This window comes from Calypte anna, chromosome 2 (assembly GCF_003957555.1).
Source record: "Calypte anna isolate BGI_N300 chromosome 2, bCalAnn1_v1.p, whole genome shotgun sequence".
NCBI classification, from domain to species: Eukaryota; Metazoa; Chordata; class Aves; order Apodiformes; family Trochilidae; genus Calypte; species Calypte anna.
Genome location: NC_044245.1, coordinates 18,065,794 through 18,090,117, shown reverse-complemented (window position 1 = coordinate 18,090,117; position 24,324 = coordinate 18,065,794). Strand labels below are relative to the sequence as shown.

The 24,324-nt window shown below is 40.5% G+C and overlaps 1 protein-coding gene across 12 annotated transcripts in view; it reads left to right on the top strand.

Moving 5' to 3' along the window:
* Positions 1 to 24,324, top strand: part of KIAA1217 (KIAA1217 ortholog) — a 339,766-nt gene that overhangs the window by 280,620 nt on the left and 34,822 nt on the right. For 7 of the 12 annotated variants that reach the window (XM_030445014.1, XM_008492705.2, XM_030445013.1 and 4 more), the window contains 3 exons: positions 8,410 to 9,242; positions 17,177 to 17,281; positions 17,709 to 17,758. In XM_030445014.1, coding sequence (XP_030300874.1) covers positions 8,410 to 9,242; positions 17,177 to 17,281; positions 17,709 to 17,758 — 988 coding nt within the window. Of the gene's footprint in view, positions 1 to 1,252; positions 1,449 to 6,349; positions 6,426 to 8,409; positions 9,243 to 17,176; positions 17,282 to 17,708; positions 17,759 to 24,324 lie in introns of those variants that run through there. The other 5 variants (XM_030445023.1, XM_030445015.1, XM_030445021.1 and 2 more) reach the window with 4 other exon arrangements.

Sequence of the window (24,324 nt, the reverse complement as noted above, 5' to 3'; positions counted from 1 at the left end):
ACATACATTACAAATCAGAATATGTGGCAGCTGACCACAAAGCTGGAGGGCTTCTTTGCTCTTGGGCTGGGTGTAGTAAGGGGTGGAACACCTGGATTTTCAGTTTTGGCTACCAGATCTGCTCTGATCTTTGTCCTTTTATTTTAATGTGTTGTGTCAGATTGCCCTCTTGTAGCGAAAATGAATGGTTCCTCCCTCACCAAGGGCTGAGAGACTGAGAGCAGTGCTGTGAAGCAGAAATGCTGCTCCAGTAAGGTCCCATCATAACTTGTTGTTGACAGTGAAGTCAGTTCATGGTCATATGCTTATAATGTATTCTGATTTTTTGGATGCCTGACATGATGCTAGAGGCAATTTTTACATGCATAAAACCAAAATCAAGAAAAAAACCCAAAAAACAAACCACCCCTGTAAATCAGATGATAACTGCAGGACTGGGAAGTTCTCATGTTATGAGATTTTCCTCTGTGATATTTAAGTGCCATCTCTTTCAGACTGTAAATACTACATTTTTAAGAAGACATGTTCCAGATTCTATGGTGTTTCAGAGTCAGGGTGAGAGGATGGAAGTTGGGAAGGCATCCTTTCTCTCTCTTTTTTTTTTTTTTTTTTTTTTTTTTGCGCGTTTACCTTGTCTATTGTGCCCTTTTTTAAAAGAAAAAAAACCCCAACTAATTATCATAATGCCTGCAGAGATAACAAAGGGTTTGATTTATGGGGGCCCCAAAGTTCATGTTAGCAAAGCAGCTCAGGTGCCTGGTTAATGAGTAGACAGCCTCCTCTGCAGGAGGGGCTTTCACTTCCTTCTACTGTCACCACCAATCTGAGTACATGAAAAGCTTCCAAGGCTTATATTTTTTTTTTTTTTCTAAAATTGTACTGGGTTTGCTAAATAATTAGACATCTTCCCCTGTTGGGGAATTAATATGTGTGTTTTATATTGTTACCCTTGAAATGCATTCTCTTACTTAAACTGAAGTTACTCACTATTTTATTTATGGCTTTGTGAGTCTTTATTGTGCTTCATTCCATAGTGTTACTCTCTTTCTATACATTATAGGCACACATTAAAAAATGGTTGAATGATTGAATCACATAGTGTTGCACAGTTTGTGACTGGGTGACATGCCAAGGAGGTTATTTAGTGACTAATTTCGAAGGGGAGGAGAAATTGCAGGCTTGTCATGTGGAAAAGTACTTCAGTCTATTGAAGCAGCATTACTTAGATGACTGGGTAAAGCAAGATGGCCTGTCCCTGTTGTGAGCAGAGGGAACAAGGAACATTTTCACTCTTTAAAACTGTTTCCCAGAAGGCATGGATATACAAAATATTATACTGTAGACTGAGGATTTAGATTCAAGGCTGAAAACAGAAAGTGCTTTCTTAGAAGAGGAACCAAATGTTCATCTCACAGCCACAGCCATACAGGTGATTTTCTTAATTAACAGTAAGTGATTTTAATTATTTCAGAGCAAAAATCTTATCAAATATTGGTTTATTTGTCTGTAGGCGATAATTTTATCTAAGAGTGTATTAAGAGGGCTCCTGTTTTAATTGTAGAAACAAATACTCCGAGTAGCATCAGGATAGCTGAAGAAATTAGGCTTGAAGAGCAGACTGTGTAAGATTTGGTCTGAAACTCTGGTATCTACTTGTTTGCGTGATCCATCTTCAGCATGCACATTGACCGAAAGGCAAGGTGAAGCAATCAAACATTATTTTTGATATTACCATTAAATTTGTTTTGTGGTTAGCTCAGAATTGTATGGATCTGGTTTACATTCAGTAAATAGTGAACTAGGTATTCTTTGTTTTCCCCGTGGGTGCTTTAGGATATGGTATGAATTAAGTTTATATGTAGTCTGGGATATAAAAGGACATACTGAGACATGTAATGTACCTTGAGGTAAAACATTTGGATTCCTTTAGGAACTGGATTTATGCACAAGTTTGCATTAAAGATATAGGTAGGAAAAAAAGGACAATAATGTCAGGAATGTGTTTGATGCTCTAGAGAATGGAAAGAGAAGTGATACTGTGCCTGAGTTTCAAGTCAGTGTATGGACAGTAAGAAAATGGTATCCTACAAATGCTGCTTATGAGAGTGAAATAGTTTTTTTATCTTTGTGTACACATAAACAACTGGCAGAAAGGTATGGGGAAAGGATGTCACAGTGATTATTAAGTAGTATGGTGATGACACCTGGTTAAGGTTCATCCAAGATGCCTTCTTTCTGTACAGTCATGTTTATGTGCACTAAAGTCATCCTGACTGGTGAACATCATCTTCTGATTCTCCCATTTTGTTCATGTCAGCTTCTAGCTGGCTGAACCTGGTAAGAAAGGTCTATGAACACAAAATCTGGAGGGCTGGGTGGATCACTTACCATCACGGGCTCATCCTAACATACTGGCTGATTACATTTTTGATCAAAGGAAAGAAAAAAACAGAGAATTAGGAGCATAAATGGAAGAAGGAAACCCCAGTGCTTCTCTTGCCATAACCATACATGTCCAACTAAGTATTTTGTTCTGTTGTACTCAATCACTAAAACCAGAAAATTACCATTTCATAGATGTTCTGAGTTTTTATCTTAACTCCTCTTTCATTGTAAGACAGAGATTTTGCAGTTGGGCATGTACCTAAACTGTGCAAAAGGAGCTAAAGAGCTGAAACCTAGATGCATGCTAAGAATGGGAAGTTAATTATAATAAATGCTGAGATTTCTCAGGGGGTTCTGCAGCTCCTTGTCTGGAAAATTATCCAGGAAAAAGCAATGGAAATATGTGGGACACATTAAGAAAAGTTAGCGGCGTCTTGGAGTGCCCCATTCATGGGAAGTTTGAACATGTGAAATCAGTTTTATTTTAGCAGTATGTGGTTCCTATAAAGAAAACAATTGTGAACCCTGGCAGCTTCTAGAGCCTTGTACTTCAGGGCCAGACTCAGCTGAGGCTGAGTCCACAGCATAGCCCTGGTCGGCTGTTTCATGCTCTGAACTCTGTCTTTTGAGCAATTAGGGGGGGCCTTCTTAGCCAAAATTTCCAAATAAACTTCTAGTCTGGAAGCACTGCTGAGGAGCAGTGGACATGGAAGGGACAATGTCCCTTCCATGTCCTACTATTTGGTCTGGAAGATCACCCCTGCTCTGCTGAAGATACCATGGAAAAGTCCCTGAAGTCCCTAGTCCAGGGCAGACCTTGACTGAGTTGTCCCAGGCCTATGAATTTGGAAAGCCAAAGCTCTAGAGCACTCCAAGATATGAAATAATGTCCCTGTCTGCCTGAAATCTGCTGTGTGGTTTTTTCCCAACTTTTGTCTTTACTAATGTTTTTACCAAATGTTTTGGCTCTTTTAGATTAGCATTGTCTGCTGAAAGTACTTTTCTTTGGAAAGTTCCTGACCAGAAAAAGCTAAATATTATGCTAATGTGTTTGCAGTTTTCAAGGATGACATTGGCAGCTGCAGCCAGCCTGTTTTCTTTCCTGTAATGACCCAAAATAATGAAGAAATTTATAGGAATAAAGGCACCCTATGAAAAGGCAAGAACAGACATATGACAACCTCTCAGGGATATCTGGTAGCCTAAGGATTTGGCTTAGAGGGTCACAGTACAGATACTTTTAAAATTTTGTTTTCAGACTGTTTACTAATTCTATAATTTTCAAGTGCACTATTTCTTATTGTAAATTATATTATTTTAGAAATGCTTAAACCTTATATGACAGTTTTTTTGCAAAAGTGGGTTTGTGCTTTCAACCAGCCAAACCCAGCCTGGGTGAAAGATAAGTCATGACAGAAGTGGTACCATATAGTGCAACTACTGATTAAACTGGGTTTTTTCGACAACTATTACAGTAAAGCTGCCTATTGTTATGAGGAACAAACAAACTAATGGATCGTATTATTGTTGGGTTTAGGGTTCTTTAATTAATCTTTCGTGATTAGAAAAGTGAAGAATTACCTCCCTTTTCAGGGGATTTTCTTCTGATGAGCAATTTCCATAAAAGGTCTCTTAACAGACAGATGAATTCATCCATACTGTGTCAGTACCTAGCATTTCTGTAGCTATTTCAGCACAGACTCTCCAATCTCTTCATAAAATTCTTTGCAGGTGTCCTCTGTTGACTCTTGGTTGAGCCAGCTTGAGGAGCATAGGTTCATTTTCCTCAGGGAAACACAGGGTGTCAACAGAAGAGTAAGGAAAGTATTAGTTTCATATGTCTGAGAGGTGATTAATGGGTTTTGCTGCGAACATTGTGGTGTCTCCAAGAAGAAGCATGGATAAGCTCCATCTAGTGAACATGCTCCATGCAGGTATTTTGGCAGGCTGAGATCCTTGGGGCAAAGCCAGTTGCTGTGTTATCTGTTGGTGTAGAGAAGGCCTGGGAGAGCAACGGAAGGACTGCCAGGTCAGAAATGCTGGTCTGCTTTTCCTTTTGCCCGTGCTGTGCTATGAGACATTAGCAGATAATGACATGAGTCAAGCTGTACCTACAGTATCCAACTGCATGAGGACGTGAAGGTTTGGTGTGGTGCTGCTGAATCAGTGGTAGGATTAGTGCTTAGTGTTAGCTGGCATTGTCCTGGTGAGTTTGCAGGCACAGCTCCTGGGCCCTGTCTGATGTGTGCCACAGGTGTGAATGATGTGTTGAGGCAGCTGGAGACACAGAAGTAAGGATAGGTTCTTCATTGTGAGGTGCCCACATTGGGACAGACACAAGAGGGACCTATGATTTAGAATCAATATCAGCATAGTGTTGTATTGGTCCTGATGGACAACAAGACAGACTGTACTGTACTGCAGAAATCATCTGTTGAACCACTGAATAACAGCTTGCTCTTTCCTATCCATAAGCCTTATGGTACCGTGACTATGTCCTTCTTTCATGGGGACTGTGCTGTTTGAGGGATCAGGAGCTGCCACAAACTTTGTATTCTGATGTGTGCAGAGACACTGGATCTGCCCAGCTTTTGTGTGAGCTACGAGGAGCAAGATTTATAAAATCATCCATTTGGGTGGATGGACAGCTGGTTTGCTACATTTCTGCATACAGTAGTATTCAAAATACAGCCAGTTGTTGAATATGCCAACCAGTTTTGAGATAAAGAACATAACTGGTTTCATATTATGTTAATCCTTCAATAAACATAAAGACTCTTCAGAATACCTCTTACTGTTTAAAAAAACTCCCCACAATTCTGTATCTTACAGACCTAAGTGCTGTTAGAATGACCTAAAACCTCCACTGGAGATGTTTAAACATCTTTTTTACTATGGAAAAGTGAAAGATTCTTAGTGATGTGTTTTCCCCTCAAATGTTTTATACAAAAGTTGCTTCTAGCCCTTTGCCATATTTTAGCCTAGGGATTTACAAAACAAGTTTCTGTTTCAAGGATGTGAAATCTACAGGCTGTAACAACAGGGAAGAGCTGTGTGCTAAAGAAAACCACACCCTCAGGCAAACGTATTACATGTCTGAAGTCAAAAAGCACATGATCCTGTGCTTAAAAATGGTTTTTCTTTTGCCCTCAAAGCAATTGGCTCTGATAGCACCTGGTATTTAGAGCCTCAGGTAAGTCCAATATCCTCTTTCTCTGTCCCTGAGTCATGCAGTTGAAGTACAAGAACATGTGCCTCAAGGCAGCCTGCGTATTTGAGTATGTGTTTTCATTGAGCAACATGGGGGAGTTGTGATGAAGGATGGAAGAAAAAGAGCACAGAAAGTGGGTTATATATGAGAGAGAGTAGTGTGCCTTGACTATAACACAATAGGCGTATAGATGAGAAGCAAGAAGAGACCATCATTCACATTTTTAAAGTTACCATTAGCAAATGATATGGAGATTCTGGAGAAGAGAGAAAAGTGGAAAGAGAGAAATATCATTCAAGTGGCAGAAGTCAGTGTAATCCAGCCAATAAGGCTGCCTGGCTTCCAGTCACCAGCTCCCATCCCTGCCCAGCCCACACACCCTGCTGCACCTGCCCTGGGCACCCTGGACACTTTGGCTCCTGCTGTTCTCCCCTTCTGCACGCTCCACCCAGAGGCTGAATCATGGCTTAAAATAGAAATTGAACTTCTCAGGAAGAGGTTGTCTGTCCAGGCGTTAGTGCCCCGCCTAGCCTAATGGGGTCTTGATTCAGCCTGTGTACACCAAGTGTTATTTTAAAGTAAAAGTAGATAGCATTACATGTGTTAACACTCAGACACAGCAATAGCCCAGCGCCGTACTTGAACTTCTCCTTTCCATCTTAGCATATGACAATATGTTAAGGTGGAAAATAGGAATTTTTCTTTGATGGATTTCTTTGATTTATGAGGAATAAAGGAGAATATACAGAAATGTGAAGTCCAGAAGTTTGAGGGAAATTCAGCCTGTGGCTTTGAAAGCTTCCCATGGAAATTTTCTCCTCTCTACAAGGTAAAATTGGAATTTTTCCTTTTACTGCAGCCTAGCCTATCATAGTGTTTATGGGTTCAGACACTATTGCATCTGTTGTGGCTTTTTAGCTAGATCAACTAAACAGAGAATGGTATAGCTTGTATGGTTGGATCCAAGAAGAATTTTCTTTCACCAGGCTCTTCTCTCAGTGCAAAACATCTGCAGCTGTCTATCCGTGGAGGGGTCATCCCAAAGCTCCTTATAGCCAGTAGGAATCTTTCTGTTCTGTGGGCCCAGGTCTGAACATACAATACAGATCAGTATGTTGCAGTGTTTCTTCAAGTCAATTGAATGCTAGGTTGAATGCCCACTGATAATTTTATTATTACTATTTAGAGTTATATTTCATTTAAATTTCCAGACTACAGTAATTCTCTGTGGAAATGAAAAAATCATTCCATGTTCCACTTCAGCTTCATGACTTTTGTCTGGCTCATTTATGAGCCATCCTAACACACTCTTTTGTTCTGTTACAATTATTTATTGTTGCTGCTGCTACAATCAGGTTCTCTCCTTTCTTCTTTCTGATACCTGATCCTCCAGACTTTTGATCTCTAGCCCTGGGGAACATCATTTGTAATTCCCAAGTGCCAAGCCTGCCACGATGAGAACAGCTATTGTTAATGCACCGCCATCTCAATTCCCTTACCAGTGGAAAAACCTGTGGTGAGGCAGGAATGGAATATTATTTCATACTTCATCAGCCATGGATCACTGTAACTGCAATGAATCAAGTCATATTGTCAAAGCAGGGAGTGAGAGAGGAGAGAAATGGCAAAGATTTCAGATCAGCAGCTTCCACTGCACATTAACATATGCTGTGTAACTTCAGGAACATTTAGTTGTGCTTAGGACACTTTGCTTTCTACAGTCCCTTGGAAGTGATAGGGAAGCTAAAAATGCCAACACAAATTTTAGCAGCTGTGATCCTTTTCTTATGTAGTTGCTGGCACCCAGCTTACAAAATTTTTCATCTTCCTGTTTATCCCCCTTACCCTAGCAGCACCAGAGCAGGCACACCATGATTGCTAGAGGGAGAATTTCTCTTGTGTCTGTCACTGACAGTGTTCAACTATATAGAGAGGTCATTGCTGGGCAGAGTAAGGTGCTGCTGTTTCATCAGCACATGTATCCATTGCAGTTTTTTTGCCAAGGCCTCTGCTAATAAAGCACTAAAACGTTTGTATGGAAGTTTCCCCTTATTCTTCCTTGCTTGCTTATTCCTTACTGCGGGCAGTTGCTGCTTACAAAACTGTGATATGGTCTTCAGTGACTTTCTGAGTGCATGCTCCACAGACTGCAGTTATCTGTGCAGTGAAGGAAACCAATGGCACAGGTTTTATAAGGTCAGTCTGTTTTCATGCAACCTGACAGCCAATAAATGCCTATGTATTTTGTTCTCCTATGCTTTATTTATCTATTGTGTAATAAAGACCAGGTCAAGTTATTACCAAAAGGCTAAATCCTGCTCTGTAACTGCCAAATATTTGTAACATTTATTTTTCTTGTCTAAGGGCTTCAGGCCTCTTTGTGATGCCACAGCATCAGCATTTTCTTCCTGGTTTAGAATCAGTGAACTCTAGCCTGTGTCTGATCAATAAACTGTTTAAGTGTGTGACTGCCTACATGTTCTTAGGGCACCTGGCACCGGAACCCTTGATTTCAGTTTCGGTAGCTGTCAGTATCAGGTTAGGGCTAGATGGCATTTGTGTAAGTAAAAAGATTTTTTAAACTCTCATATGTAAACCTGTAAAATACAACATTTATTGCTGTTAACAGTTGTTATTTTCTTTAGGCACTGAGATCCAAAAATGTTTTATTTATACAGATGACAAATTACTTAGTCTTTAGAATTGTTTTTTTTCCATTTGTTTTTCTGTAGATGTCAAGGCTGTCAGAACCCACTTCCTGTTTCGCTCATTCAGTAGTGCTATATCTTAGATGTTTTTCCTTTTCTTTCCAGATGCAGAGGGAAATTGCTTATTCGGGCCGAGATGGCCCGAGCGGTTCCCGCCCTGGATCTGCCACGCACCCTTCGCATGTGATGCCCAGCTCTCCACCCTCCACCCCGGTGCCCCACTCCATGCCTCCCTCACCATCCAGGATTCCCTACAGCGGGGGCCGGCCCATGGGTGTTCCAGGCAACGCCACCATCCCCAGGGACCGGCTCTCCAGTGTGCCAGCCTCGCGTTCAATATCGCCCAGCCCAAGCGCCATTTTGGAGAGACGGGATGTGAAGCCAGATGAGGACATGAGTAACAAAAACCTCACCCTGATCAGAAATGAAGGTCTGTACGGTGACCCCTACTTGTTTCATGAGGGGAGAATGAGTGTGGCTGCACCCCACTCCGGACACACACTTGATGTCCCTGATCACATTGTAGCCTACCATCGCGGTGCCATGAGGTCATCAAGCACTTACTGCAGCCCCTCGATGCAGCCTGAAATGCTGGAGCAGTCCTTGTACAGACAAAAGTCAAGGAAGTACCCGGAGAGCCATTTGCCCACTCTTGGCGCTAAAACTCCTCCCGCCTCACCCCACAGGGTGGCCGACATGAGAATGATCGATATTCATCCTCACCATAGTGCTCACATTCCCCCACACACCATCCAGCCTGACAGGTCTTCCCCCAGCCGTCAGTCCTTCAAAAAGGAGCCAGGACTGCCAGTGTTTGTGGATGCAAAAGCACGGAGTGTCCTCGGCCTCCCGGGTGTGGCCGAGACAGTGCCCTCTCCAGCTGACAAGCAGGCTTTTGGGTATGGATCACCCACTATGCCCAAGGACAAGGAGACCAGGTAAGGCAGAGCTGCATCTTAATTTATGCAAATGAGAAATGCTCCTAATCTGCACATCCTGTGTTGTTTAACACCCAGGGAACAATGTAATGTGTAGGAGGCTGCTGCGCTGGGGTGCAGTGTTTATTAGCTCTCTGTCAAGGAAGTTAGTAATTTAGAGGAGATGTGACACCTCCCATTATTAATATGAAAGTATTGTCAAACCATGATGAATCCCTAGTTATTTTCATTTGTGTAAATTTCAGTCATTGGAAAAAATAAAATAAAATGATTAACCAGGATTTTTCTTTCCAGACAACAAGATCATGTTTTCTGTTCCTGCTAATAAGAGAATATATTTCACCCGTGATAAGAATGACACTCTGATATTACAATTTTGGTTCTTTATGCAGTGGAGTTTTTCTCATCTAGTGTTAGGAAATGGGAAGAATTTATCATGACTGTCTTACCTCCTGTAAAACATGAATTTGCATAAAAATAGGGCAGTTGTTTATAATAATGTTGCTTGAGGGGAAACTGCTGAGGAGAGAAAGTCTGTCTCAGGGAATAAATTGAAACATGAATGCTGTTCCCAATGATTTTTCTGGCATCACAAGTATTTGGTGACTAGACTGTTGTTAACTTTTGTGCACTGACAATCATGACAATGATCTCTCCTGTCTTTTTAAGGAAAAGATTTATACAAAAGGTCTGTGAAGGCTTCTCCTGCCATAGACCCTGCCCTAGGAGAGAAAAATCATTACACTGCCAGTCGGTTGCTGTGTATTGTATGAGTTGTGCTAATCTCTAGCATATTGTTTGTGCTGTTAATTTTTATAGAGCTCTTTAGGGAAGTGAAGATGAATAGCTGGAAAATGCTGAGCTCACAGAGGCCAAAGGTAACTGCTGACTGCCTTAACTACTAAGAACACATGGAGCTTCATATAGCCCCTAAACTTCCCTTCCACCTGAACAACTTGCTCAATAATTAGTTGTCTCTGACTACACTTGGCCAGAAGAGTGTGTTATGACATCTATTGGTGGGAAGAAAATGGAGGACAGAAGAAAATCATCCATCCACAAAAATTACAGGCCTATACCTTTTTCATTATGTTGACACAGGAGTATGAGTTAGGGCATATTACAATCTAGGGTCAGTGACACCTGACTTTTATCTACTGATTTCCAAGAAAAAAGAAGCAGGTAGTGAAATTTCATTTCAAGCTTACATTATTACAGCTAGGAATTAATTTGAACTATATTTGCCAATTCTAAAACAAGAGACAGCTTTCAGATAAAAAAAATTCACAAGGTTATATTAGGGGGTTGAAAATAGGGGAGAATACAAACGCATTTCTAGTCTGTGCAACTCTTTTCCTCCCCAGTGAGCATCTCATCTGTTCACTCAGCTATATAGTTATGCACAATGCTGTGTATTTGCAAATATTTAAAGGGCAACTATACAGATAGTTCTGCAGCTTTGCACCAGGAGTTTTAGTCCTAGGATGAGAATCTGTTTACACAGGTGAAAATGGCATATGCGTAATTCTACCTCCAAATAAATACATAATACATAATACATAATTTTAAAATTCGACATAGTGTGTAGTAGCCCATGGTACAGAAAAAATCATTCTGGAAGCTACCCTTATGGCTTCTGGGTTTTATTAACCTTGAGTAAGTGTGAGGTTTTTTAACAATGATTATAAATACAAGAAGCAATTCATGCAAATTGGTGTTTCTAGCCACTGCAATAATAAGAATTTGGTTTGAGTTCTACAGAAACAAAATGCTCTGAACCTTATTCTACCTTTTTAATAATGTCATAAACCTTGAAAACAAGTGCTGTTGAGATTTTACTGAATCAAACAAGTGACACTAAGGGTCATCTGAGGTGGTCTTCTTCTGTTTCAGCAGGAGCTGAATTATTACAGCATTGTTAGGAACACCAGAAAGTTGGCATATATAATGACAAAGTTATACTGCAGCTTGTAGTGTAGGACTTAGAGTTTACACTCATAAGAAATACAGCTGGTGTTGCTTCTGTAAGAATATTTTGGGACTGGAGAGATGGGGCTGAATTCATCCTTCTCCAGGCATGATAAAATGAAGCGTATGTTGCTTTCTTGCATATATTATCCACTTATTCATAAAGACCCAAAAAAACAGGAAGTGAATGGTGGTGTGCTCAGTCAGCCTGCATGTAGATGGTGTCAGGTGTGGAATAACAGCAGACTGTGTATCTGTCAGCCTTGGGGATACTGACAAGGGAAGTCATTTATATATGTACACTGTGACAACAGAGTCAGTCAGGAGTGGACTGAGGATCCTGGAAGCATCAGGCCCATCATCTCAGCACTGTTGTTCCTTCAGTCTGTAGTGGAGTGTGCTGAGAAGAAAGAAAACAAGATCTTTTGTCCCATCTCTTGTGGAAATTACCTGTAGGTAGCACTGTCGCAACCTCAGGACAATGCACAGTTTAAGTCAGAGAAAAGATTAAAATGGATAGTGATAATGCCCAGAAGTTACACTGAATCTCTTTTCCCCTGTTAAACTGAAGCCTCTCTTCCCAGGGGTCAAGTGGGATATCTTTCTACTTTATCAGAATATGTTGGGTACTTACAGCAAATCAAACCTCTCATTGACTGTACCTTGGTTTTGTTGAAGAAAATGGGTCCATTACATTTGGAATGTTAACTGCAGCATATTTGAGTCTACAAAAGATGAAAACCACTATTTCTGATTTCTTACGAAGTTTCCCATTTCAGTTTTGCATTGTGGAAACCAGTTTTGTCAAGCTTGTTATTTAAGCCAGAGTTGAAGGGGATAAAATTGCTTCTTGTAATTATTTCTTGTATCTGTTTTACCTCAGGTATTTTCGAGGTAGCTACCTCTATGTTATAATAAATTCTCAAAGTAATTAATTTATCAAAAGAGTTTCATATAAAGCTCTTATACAACAGTGAGAAGAAACAAGTTCATGGAGATTTTAAAAACTATTAGAAGTGTTAAGAGGTTGCAGCAGTTCATCTTTGTGTTCATTATCCCATAAATTTGATGTCTACAGAAGAATGAGTAAATTTTTGTGCGTAAGCGTGAGTTGTTTAAACAGTGGTTTGCTGTCATATTTTTGGATATGTAGCTTATGGTGGACAGTTCTGGAAGTTACTAAAGACAAGGCAGATGTTTAAATGTTGATAAATTGGACAATAAGCTGTATACCCAAAAGTACATTAATTTAAATGTCATTTAGTTTATATTCTTTGTATTTAAAACACATATTGTTTTGCAAAATTCTAGGTTATTTGATAGTACCTCATATGTATAGTAAGTGCTGCTAAGCACTAAAATACAATCCTTAGAACAGCAAGAGAGTTCTGTCAAACATATTTTTCTCCAAATGTATTTCAGGAGTGTACTGTGGATCTTAGCAAACCTGAGCAAAAAATGTGATCATATTCATGATCCGTGGCTTGCAGTTCAAGACTGAAGTGCAATGGCCACATGTAGGCTATTGGATGTTGTTCCCATCACAGAACAGCTTTATTGTTTTTATATTAAATTATGAATGGACTCTATGCATTAGGAAAAATGGTAATATTCTGTAAAGCTATGGACAGTGGGAGGCTCCATCAGCAAGGCACTGAATCTGTGTAAGAACTTTGCAGATACATCCTCTCAGACACTTGTCGCGGGGACAAAATTGCATCCCCCTTTGTAAAAGAGGTTGAATAATCTGACAGAAGAAGATGAATGCAAATGACCAATACAATATGAAGGAAAGATACTTCAGCTTCCTTCTGCTGGAAGAACTGTTTGTAGGAAGATGAGATGCAGGTTCTTGGATAACAGGTGTCAATTAGTATAGTAGCTGTCAGTGCTTCAGAGCTTCCCTTTTTCTTTTAGCTTCAAGCTGTATAAAGTTCGATTTTACCCTTCTTAGGAGACTGCAATATTCACCTTTGTGTATCTTTGCCTTAGGAGGAAGGCAGACTACAGAAGAGTTCTGCTGGTTTTTGCTTCACACCCTTCCAGGTGTTCTTGGGGATTTTGGGGTAAAGTCTGACTGTGACACTTTCACTTGGTTCTAAGGAAGCCATTGGGAAAGACAACCTCCTTCTGTTTCCTTTTTCTTTTTCAGTGTGATAAAAAAGATTTCAAATTATATGTTTCTCTCATAGGGTAATGTAGAAAGAAATGTATTTTCCCTGTCCCTGACAATCTTTTTGATTATTATATAGACTTAAGTCAAGGTTTAACTATAATATACAAAGTCACTGAAAGCCTTTCATGGCATATTGTGCCAATTAATATGACTAATGGTCATGGTGCCAGACTTGATATTTGTGTACCTCTGTTCTGGCTAATGTGCTGCACTGTCTGGGGTGAGACAGAAATGTTCATGAACACAGCTGAGTTATAGTCTGTGTCTGTACAAAGTATCTTCTCAATGAAGTGAATATTAAAGATGTTACCAGGAAGAGGAAAGAACATACAAATCAGGCTGAAATAGCATTGCTGTGAGAAGTGGGTACCAATTCAGGAATACTCTGTACCCTGCAGGTAACTGCAATAGAGGGAGTTACATGAAATCTCAGTGATGCTGTAAGGAAGAAATCTGGTGATGAAATCTGGTGTCTCAGTGCAGAGTCCCTGGAGAAACAAGGGCTAATTTTGCTTCTGCCACAGTGTCTGGAGGTACCCAAGGCCTGGTCTGTGGATCAGGCTGCCTGTGGATCAGGAGAACAGGACTTGTGGGAACCCCGTGCCTGCTGTGCTTGCCAGGGTCCATGAGAAGGCAAAGCCTGGTCTGACAGAGGTCTGCCAGAGCCAAGCGTCACTTCTGACCTTGCCTCTCCTTTCCACCCACCCATACTGCCACTTCTGACTCTCCCAGCATTCACAGGAAAACAATGTGAAACAATGGCTTTCTGTGCTCAGGCTGATAAAATAGCTATTTCTTTACCAACTGCTGTAGAAGGTACCCTCCCTGTTCTTCCTGGGTGGTGGAGAGATGCAGATTTATCTGGTAAATTAATCTTGGAAAAGAGCTGAGCTTTGGCCTCCTCAAGCTAACACTGCCAGCAAAAAGGTACCACTGCTTTTTGTTCTGTCTGACTAGCTCTCCTGGTGCTCCGTGTCTCACTGGGCTCTGTCCTCAGGGGCCCCAGCCCATCCCATGTCACTGGAGTGCTGGCCTGCCCGATGCCCTGGGAACCCCATGCTTCCTGGTGCAGGAATGATGGAGCAGGCTGTTTCCTCTATCTTCCCTTTCCACAGCAGGGGTCACAGCAAGAGGCAGAAAATATAGTGTTAAAAACCAAAACCACACAACTGTCATGACAATGCTAAAATGCCTGATAGATCCCAGCCTGGCACAGAGGAAAGAAAATGTTTATTTTACTCCTCTGGACCTGAGGTTGCTTCAGTCCTCTACCAGGAAGCCACGGGTGAGGGAGGTGGCTGCATTGCCTGTCCCTGCTCCTCCAGGGCTGTGCAGCAGGCAGCAGGACTGGGCCACCAGCCCTTCAGCCATCTCAGCCCTAGCACATCCCTGCCACCAGGCCAGCCATGGCACTCCCTGCCCACACTAGAGTTTACTGCCTCCCACCACCTTCAGGCAGACTGCCAAAAATTGTCAAAAATTCAGTCAGGTCTCCAAAAATTGGGTCATTCCATTGAATGCCTAAAACACACCTACTTTCAGACACCTGTTTTTGAAATGTTTGGTACTGATGGTCATAACAAATCTGGGTATTACAGTGAAGCGATTACAGGAAAAATCCTGCCTTGTCTTTAACAGAGTAGCTCCAGAGTGCTTGTAGATTCTTCACATTCTTAATGCTTTTACCATAAAAAAATAATGTGCTCTGTGCAATTGATTCCAGTATTCCATTCGCTTTTCATCATCTCCTATCTGTGGAACATCCCTCTCCCTCTTGACAACATATTTTCCTAGATTTCACAGCAAAGGACAAGATCAGCTTTGTGTTGCCATAATCCCTTTTGAAACAGAAAACTGCTTCCATATTATCTAACGTGGGATGGAAAAACATCATAGTTATGAATTGGTAAAACAGATATACTTCCAGTTGAGCTTAGTTCCAGGAAGGTTTTGTGATTATTATCTGGGAAGAGTTTTCATTATGAAGTGTCAAAAATGCTGCATTAAAGTTTGTTAGAATATATTTATTCCAGGCTTTTAGTAATTGTTTTTATTCCAAAGGTTACTGTAGTCTGAAGCAGTTTCTTATTTTGTATCTGGTAACAGTGAAAATTCAGTAACATATTTCTTGGTTTGAAATGAATTAGGTCAGATTCAATAGTCTTCTCATCACCGTTCAAAATACCTTTCAACAAGAAGACAGAAAAGTAAGACACATGCTGTATTAAAGCACAGTAAGAAGTGTTTGCCAGCTGCGGACTGATGGAGCACCCTCTTCTCTCCTTGTGTCCATTAGTATCTCTTTACTGCTGCCTTATTTTCTCAATGTCTGGGTGTCTCAGAAACTGTCTTGGCAATGGTATCTGTGTGCTGTCCCAGCAAACCTCTATTTCATTCTCTGAATGTGAATGAAATAATTAGCCTGGATAATATTGCTGACTACAAGCTGGGCTGCTTATTCACTCCACGTAAAAAGTTTGCTTTTTCCTGATATTGTTACCAACATTTGAGTTTATATTGCCCTTATTGATGGGCATTATTGCTTTGGCAACAAGTCAGCAACTGGAGCTGGAGGTGGCCAGAGCTTCATTGCTCCTATGTGCCCAGGACTCTACAGTGGTGATGGATGGCTACTGCAGCAGGCTGAGTCTGGGGCTATGTGTATCTGTCCCATCTTCTTTCATCAGCCATTACCACTGGTCTTAGTCCCTTGGTTCTTGAGTTTTTGTTTCCAGTCATCTTCTAAAACCACAGCCTGCTGCTAGCATTTGCTTTTATGTGTCTGCCCAGTCATGTAACTGCTGACATAGAGGGATGCATTCAGAGGGTCCTGTCTGAGGCCCCATATTGCTGCATGTCTGTGCTTTTGTGTGTCATTGACATGCTGGCATGTGACAGTAGGCACCCATGTGAGCAGAGGCCATTTTGGAGCCCACAAAGGAAATCACCTGGTACCTGACAAATGTATGCATTCATATGAACAGATAAACACACAAATATTACTCTTCCTATCAAAAAAGTGGTTGTTTTTAGTGGCCTTTTTTTTACCTATGGAAAACATTGATCATACCTGTTACAGTTCTTCATCATTTATTTTCTTCTGGTTTATAGGCATTTCTCAGGATATATGCATGAAATCTGTGGTTTTTTGTGGGGTATTGTATTTTATATATATATATGAATATATATATATAATGTAGCTGTACAGCCTGCATTTGGTGTCCTGTGCCTGTTTGTCACATTGCTGTCCTTTCCACATCAGACAGTTGCAATGTCAGGTGCAAAGGATTTGGGCTGGGAACCAGTCAGCTTGTGCAGATTAAATGCTTTGCAGACAAAAATCCTGGGGTTTAGGAAAGTAAAAATAGCAACAAGAAATGTAAAGTGTTTAATCCTGAAACCTTATAAACAGGCAAAATGGTTGGCCCAATGTAGGTAAGACTAATACACAAAATGCTGAAAAAAATTATTTTCTCTAGTTCCAGGAGGCATTCACTGATTGTGTTAGGTGCCTGTCTCATGACATCATTAGAAGGTTACTATGTGGGTGGTTGGTTGTTTTGGTTTTTTTTAACCAAGCAGATGTCTCTCTTATTTTCTGTTAACATGCAAAAGCTGTCCAAACAAAGATGTGGTAAGCGACTGCAACAAGGTATATGCAAACTGATGCCCGTGGGCCTTTGCACAAACTCTGTAGTGTCTTTCCAATCCTATGGTAATCGTTTATCTAGAAAAACAAGTCTGAAAGCAAATAGATATGGCTTTAACAAACGGTTCTCTTGTCTTACAGAGAGAGGATACAAGCCATGGAGAAACAGATTGCCAGTTTAACTGGTCTTGTTCAGTCTGCGCTATTTAAAGGGCCAAATACAAGTAATAGCAAAGATGCTTCTAGGTAAAAAAAGAGTTCATTAAATCTGTTTCTCTGTAATGATTTACTTAATCAATCAACAAAAATAGTATTTGAATGTAATAGTAAAAAATCCCTGAATGCTCAATCATTTTAAATATCTGTATCATCCCCTTGGAAATGCTAGGCAGAGAGGAAGAATATGCCAGATCATGGATGGAGATTAACTGCATTAGTCTTCTTTGTGTTAAAAAGAATTAATGTAGCTACATCTCTGTGTTTCTACTACTTATACACCATTCCTTGCTTAACTTGTATTAAAAGATGATTTTAAAAAAACAACTGACAAGCTACTGGTGATTTAATTTTAAAATATATATGCTAGACAAGGACGCTTAGTTTGCTGATTATAAACTGCACTAAAGTTTTATTCTTAGTAAGTTAAAATTATGATTTTTTTTTTGTTACTTAGTGAGAAGATGTTGAAAATTGTGTCCAACAAGAGCAGCATTGACACTGCAGGTAAGATAATTCACTTCTCATTTATAAATTATTCAGCTATATAAATAACTAAAATTAATATCCCATCTTATGGAGATGTCTAATTTACTAAATTTCCATAGTTGTACTGTCAGAACTGAAGTTTAAGTTCAGGATATGGGAGTTGACCACATCTTTGTTATAAGAGCAATTTACAATAGGTTGAGGTGCCCTTTGGAAGGAATTTCACACCTGCATTGAATGGTTTAAATGAGATACAGAGTCTGCATATGGTGATTTTTCCAGTGGTTCACCTTGTCTATAGTATGTATCATTAACCTCAGATATATACAGATTGCTGTAGAAAGCTAAATATTTTATTCCTATTCTGGTCACCTCAACTTTTCTCTAAGGTTCTTCAGTCAGTAGGCTGAGATGGATGTAATGACACTGGGGAATTTAGCATTCAGTGCAATAGCACTTGCCCTAATTAAGCTGTATTGATCTGTTGCTAATTATTATCGTGCACCTAAATGGCTCTGAGCAAGCATCAATTATGAAGCCAGTCAGAGCTGGTCTCATTTTAGCTTCCCACTTAGAGAGCTGTTAAGTTTAAAAGATGGAGCTAAGGCTGTTGTGAAAGAAGATTTCCATGTGATTGGGGCTCTTTGTGTATGGGCTACTGCTGGAGATGTCTGCAGGGTGTTCTTGGGTTTAAATGCCTCCTCTTCACCTTTTGTCATGCACTAAATGCAAATTACTACTTCCTGGTAATGCTATTCTCACAGGGAGATCTGTGCTCCAGCAGGTAGTAAACCACACACATTTGTTAGCAAATCTATTCTGCTCTTAACTAGCCTTTCTGTTGGAGCTGTTAGTTCAGGTTCAGGATTCCTGTTTATCTGGAATTTCAGTATGTCATCCCAACCGATAGAAATCAAACCAGAGCTGGAACCGCTGAAGCATATGCAAGAGAGAAAAAGCTAAAATCCTGATACTACAGCTTTTCTCTGAAGCCACTATCTGGTCCCATTCCAGCTCTTCCCTTCCTGTTGGCCCCTTCATGGGGAGAGCAATACTTAAGGCTGTGAAAACAGAAGTTGTAATTTATCAGTTTCAGACAACTCACTGAAAAATCCATCATTTTTCAAGGCAGCTGCAAAATGCTCTTACACTTTTCCCTATTTCAGAGTCATTATACACTGAGAATTTATGGTATTTCCCACTTGCACAGGCCCTGTCTCATACAAAGCACTAAGAAACCATCAAACCCTGCATGCACATTGCCTTGTGTTCCTCTTTGTATTGTGTTGCTGTTCCACCTTCCCACTTTTCCTGTGTTTGTACTAATTCAGATAAGTACTTGCCAGGTTCACTGAATTTGGAGATACTGATGTAAGTGATCCCTGCTTTGAGTGGGACTTTGGACCAGATGACCTCCAGAGGTCCCTTGCAACTTAAATTAATCAACAGTTCATATTAGGAAACAGTCTGAGTGTGTTATTGTGCCATCAAGGAAATGAGAAATGGAATAATATTTATCGGGAAAATGATCCTACACAAAGCAAAGGTGGAGATTCCTTCATGTGGAAATCATGCTCAGTCCACCAGAATAGCATGGTTCATCTGATCAGCAACCATTTCTTGCCACTGCTCTTCCCAAAGACTCCTCACTCACTAACTGACATATGAGTACATCCAACAGCTTCTTGTCCAAGCATGAGGGTTGGTGGGTGGGACATGTAATTTACCATCAAAAGACCAGATCAGCAGCTGTCATACTGACAGAGACACTGACTTTGTCACACAGCCACGCCTGTATCCATCATAAGAGAAAGGGTGCCAGCATTCAGGTTATGAAATAGATGCCTTTCTGATCACCTGGGAGACGAGGATAGGTCAGTGGGGCCAGCCATGCAGCCAGCTGTCTGCAAGGATCACTGTCAGTGCCATAACTTATAGTTGTAACTGCATCATCTGCATCCCTAAATCCTGTCCTTCCAGCATGACTCAGCCACAAAATTAAATTCTAGCAGGTAAGGGAAACAAGGGGTGATGCTGACCCCAGTACAGTACAGTACTGTAACGAAAGTCAGCTGAATACTGCAGTATAATAGGCTAGTCCTGTATAACAGAATAATTACACCTGCTTTTGAAATTTTGCATGAGAGGGTCCTGTAAGCCATCACAATCCCTGCTGACTTGAAAATTAGGCAATCTGCTTCAGAATGTTTCTCTTTTTTGTTAATATGCTTAGATTTAAATGTACCAGCAGCACCTAGGAAAACTTCTGCTGACCACTATTTTGTTCTTCAGTTCATCCTAATCCTTATTAAGTATAGCCTGTTAGACAGTTGACTCTCTTACTATAGAATTCTGCTTGGCAACTGTGCACTGAGATACCACTTCTAGCAATTTCAAAGTTGATTTGAAATAAAATGTGGTATAAAATGTTGATTGAGCAGTCCTTTCTAGAGCACTGGTAAGCAGAAACATGAATTACTTCCCATCCTGAACAATAGAACATCTGTGCAGGATAAAATTGCCTCATCAATGTTGAACCAACACTGTATTTTGTTGCATGTGTTCCAATGATAGGAGAGTTTAATGCAAAAAATAGAGAACTAGCTCACTTGGGAAGGGAGAGAACCCGAAATTTCTAAAGCCTAGATAGCTAGATCTAAATCCTACATATAGCTAGATTGCTAATACTGTTTGGTATTTCATATAAACTGAATTACTGTATTTAACATATTACTGCTTTGCCAGCCTGTAGCAGATTCTTTAGCCTAAAATACTAAAAAAACTAAATAAAAATGCTTTTTCACTGGAGAAAATGAGCCTGTAGCAATCATGCTTGTCTGCATTTCTTATGTTTTATGGCTTTAGGCTCTGTGCTTTCGTGGTGGGGTGGAGGTGGGTAACCTTCCACAGGTTGGTTATGTTTCTTCTATTGATGTTAGAAGAAATCCCATGACTGAATCTTTATAAACTTCTTCAGAACAACAAAAGTGAATGGCATCAAGGGACTCTTCTCTTCAGAACAGCATGTGACTCTAAAAACAAACCATATAGGGATGAGTTTCCTTGAGATTACTAACAAATATGATGAGAAATGGTCACTATCTCTCTTTTCTGTCATAATTTTGTTCAGCAAGTGGTGAGATTGATAAAGTAAGTCCTTGATTCATTTATTAAAGAGAGCAGTTGTATCATGAAATACCAAAAAAACCCACCAATAGTTATTTACTAGTTGCTGCTTTATTGGAAGGAGGAAGTAGAATACTTCTTTATTTAATGGAAAGGGAACAAGGAGTACATTTTTCTGCACTGACACCACCAATACAAGCCAAGAAAGGGACATGGAAGCAGGGTGAAGTATGACACATGGAGGACTCAGATTTGATTCTTTGGTCTTTGTGAACTTTCTTGTCACCTGTGCATAGCTATGTGCCTTTTTCACATGATGACCCTTGTTGTGGTAATCTCTAAACTAAAAATGTTCCTTACCTGCTTGCTTAAGTCAGATTCAAAGATAGATCACACCACTCTTGGGACTCTGGCAAGATTTGCAGGAAAACATTTTCCTGAATTCACTGTAGATCAATGAGGTGAAGTTGTATTCTTATACTAATATATAAGAATATTTTATGCTTTTAAGGGTGCCTAGCCACAACAGCTCATTAATGATGGAATTACAACCTTAACATTGCATTTGCCTGTCTGCTTATTGAATTCTAACTGGGTGGAAGCAGAACTGAGTAACTGTCACATCTTTCCAAATGGATTTTGAAAATGTTGTGACTCTTTAATAAGGAGATGAGTAATTTATGAAGAAACATTGCTAGGTGTCTTCTGATGGCCTTTTTTCCTAGTCCACTTCAAAACAAAATCTTAGCATTTTAGAAAGAAAAATAAGATCTAGAAAACAAGACAGTGATGTCTTTGCAACCATAGCAAAGATCAAGTGTCAAGGGAGGAATGTTGTGTTTCTTACCTTCCTGAGCTTGGGCAAACAGCAAACTTTTCCCCTTTCTGTACATCAGTTCTATTTGTACTTTAAGTTGTAATGGCAGCTTAGTTCATTAGCCTTCTTAAAAAAAAAAAAAAAAGTTAACATTTGGTTTTGTCTATAGAGTATAAGAGAATTGTGGAGGGGGTTTGCATTCAGGCCACCTTACCTGTCTCCAGGTTATAAGCCAGTGCTGTTTCTTTCCCTTCAATCCATCTGGCCACACATTTAATTGCAAAGCTACAGCCTGGGACTACTTCCAAAAGCAAGTCATACTTCCTAGATGAAGCAGCCCCTCATGCAGTTGCCCTTTTGTTCCATTTTGATGAAAATATCTATCTCTGAGAATGAGCTCCTGATACCTACTGCTGTCCCATGCTCACTTGGTATCTGTGGTAGTGTTTCACACCCTCAGGAATCCCACATTGTGCTTTACAAGCTCTGATCAGACTCTGCAGGAGGGACACCATGGCAGCTGAGTGTACCTAATGGTGAGAAGAGGTGGCCAAGGCAGCAGAGGGGGAGAGCTGCTTGGTGGGGAGTCAGACATTTATTGTTTACAGAAGCAGATCACAGTCCATTACACTAAAAGAAAAGCCAGCATCCCTTCCTGAGAAAATATGTGACTCAACTGGGTCCAGTATAGGGGGAGAGACTGGTGGGGACTGATTCATGCCTTGGCTGCATCATCACCAGGGCTGCGGGCTGAGGTTTTGGAGGATTTGCTTGGGGCAAAGAATAGCATAGAGGTAGAGGTACTTTCAAAACCAGTCTAGATTTGTGGCTAGGGATCAGAAATCTTGGAGGCTTCTGCAAGTTTTTCAGATTCTCTGATGATTTCTGTCTGTGTAGTTTATGAACTAAGTACCCTTTTCTTTAAAAAAAAGATGCAAATAGTAATGCAAGTGGGTGGGAAATAGATGCTTGACTAGGAAAAACTGCAGTGTACATGTAGACAGATAAGTATTACCATATATAAGACTGAAGCATGGAGTGGTTACAGAATGGCATTGAACAAGGACTGTTTATTTCTTGAGTGTTGCTTTCTGTTAAGCAGCTCTTTGAAAGTCAAGAGAGCATTGAATTGTACTGGAGTATAGCAAAAATGTGCAGCAGCTTGCCCAGCAGTGAAATGAAGAGTGCTGTAGTTGAAGCACAGAGCAGGTCTAGCTGGAGCACGTTTAGGTAAGGTATAGCATTACAACAGTCAGCACCAGCCTAGAATAGCTTTTTGTTTGAGCACGTCTCCGGAAGCCGATGGCATGATACCCCTTATACAGCATCCGTGCAGCCAGAGGAGCCTGGGCTTTTGTTGACAGGAATTGCACGTGTAGTAAAAGCAAGAAACTTTATTCTTCAGAAACCTTTCAGCATAATTTTAAGTAAAAATAATATGGTATAGTTTGCAGCCTTTAAAAATCATTTTCCCAAATTAATTTTGCAAAGGCACTTTTTACTTCAAAAGGCAAAGAAAAGCTTGGACATTTGATTTCATTGAACTTGATACAATGTGTGCTCGTGGGAACAAATAAGGAGCAAAATCCCTGTGAAGGTCATGGAATCATAGAATTGGCTGGGTTGGAAGGGACCTCAGAGATCATCGAGTCCAACCCTTGAACCATCGTTGCGGTTGCTAGACCATGGCACTGAGTGCCACATCCAGTCTCTTTTTAAATATCTCCAGGGACGGAGAATCCACTACTTCCCTGGGCAGCCCATTCCAATGCCTGATCACTCTCTCCATAAAGAAATTCTTTCTAATATCTAACCTAAACTTCCCCTGGCACAACTTAAGACCATGCCCTCTTGTCTTGTTGAAAGTCTTCTGGCAAAAGAGACCAACCCCCACCTGGCTACACCCTCCTTTCAGGTAGTTGTAGAGAGTGATGAGGTCTCCCCTGAGCCTCCTCTTCTCCAGGCTGAACAGCCCCAGCTCCCTCAGCCTCTCCTCATAGGGTCTGTGCTCGAGTCCCTTCACCAGCCTGGTTGCCCTCCTTTGGACCTGCTCCAGGACCTCGATATCCTTCCTAAACTGAGGGGCCCAGAACTGGACACAGTACTTGAGGTGTGGCCTCACCAGGGCTGAGTACAGGGGCAATATATTAAATGTATTATTATAATTTATTACTGTTGTTTACCATAAAAACCAGCAAGACTTGAACAGTCAAACCAATGTTAACCCTCCATCTCTTTTTCTTGTAGATCTGTCCCAGCATCTCTCCTGATGAATGGTGTCTAGACCATGATCATAAATGATATGATCATAGATCATATGATCATATGATCATAGATCATAGACCATGATGCATTGATGAGTTTTCTGTTTCCTCAAGTTTTTTTATTATTTAGACAGAAGGAAGAAGTGGGGAATGACATAATCATGGAATAGAATTATAGTAATTCAGGTTGGAAAAGACCTTCAAGTCCAACTGTAAAACATACACAGCCAGCTCCAGTACTAACCCATGTCCCTCAGCACCATATCTACATGTCTTTTAAATACTTCCAGGGATGGTGACTCTACCCAATCCCTGGACAGCTTGTTCCAATAACCCTTTTAGTGAAGAAATTTTTCTTAATATTTATACTAAACCTT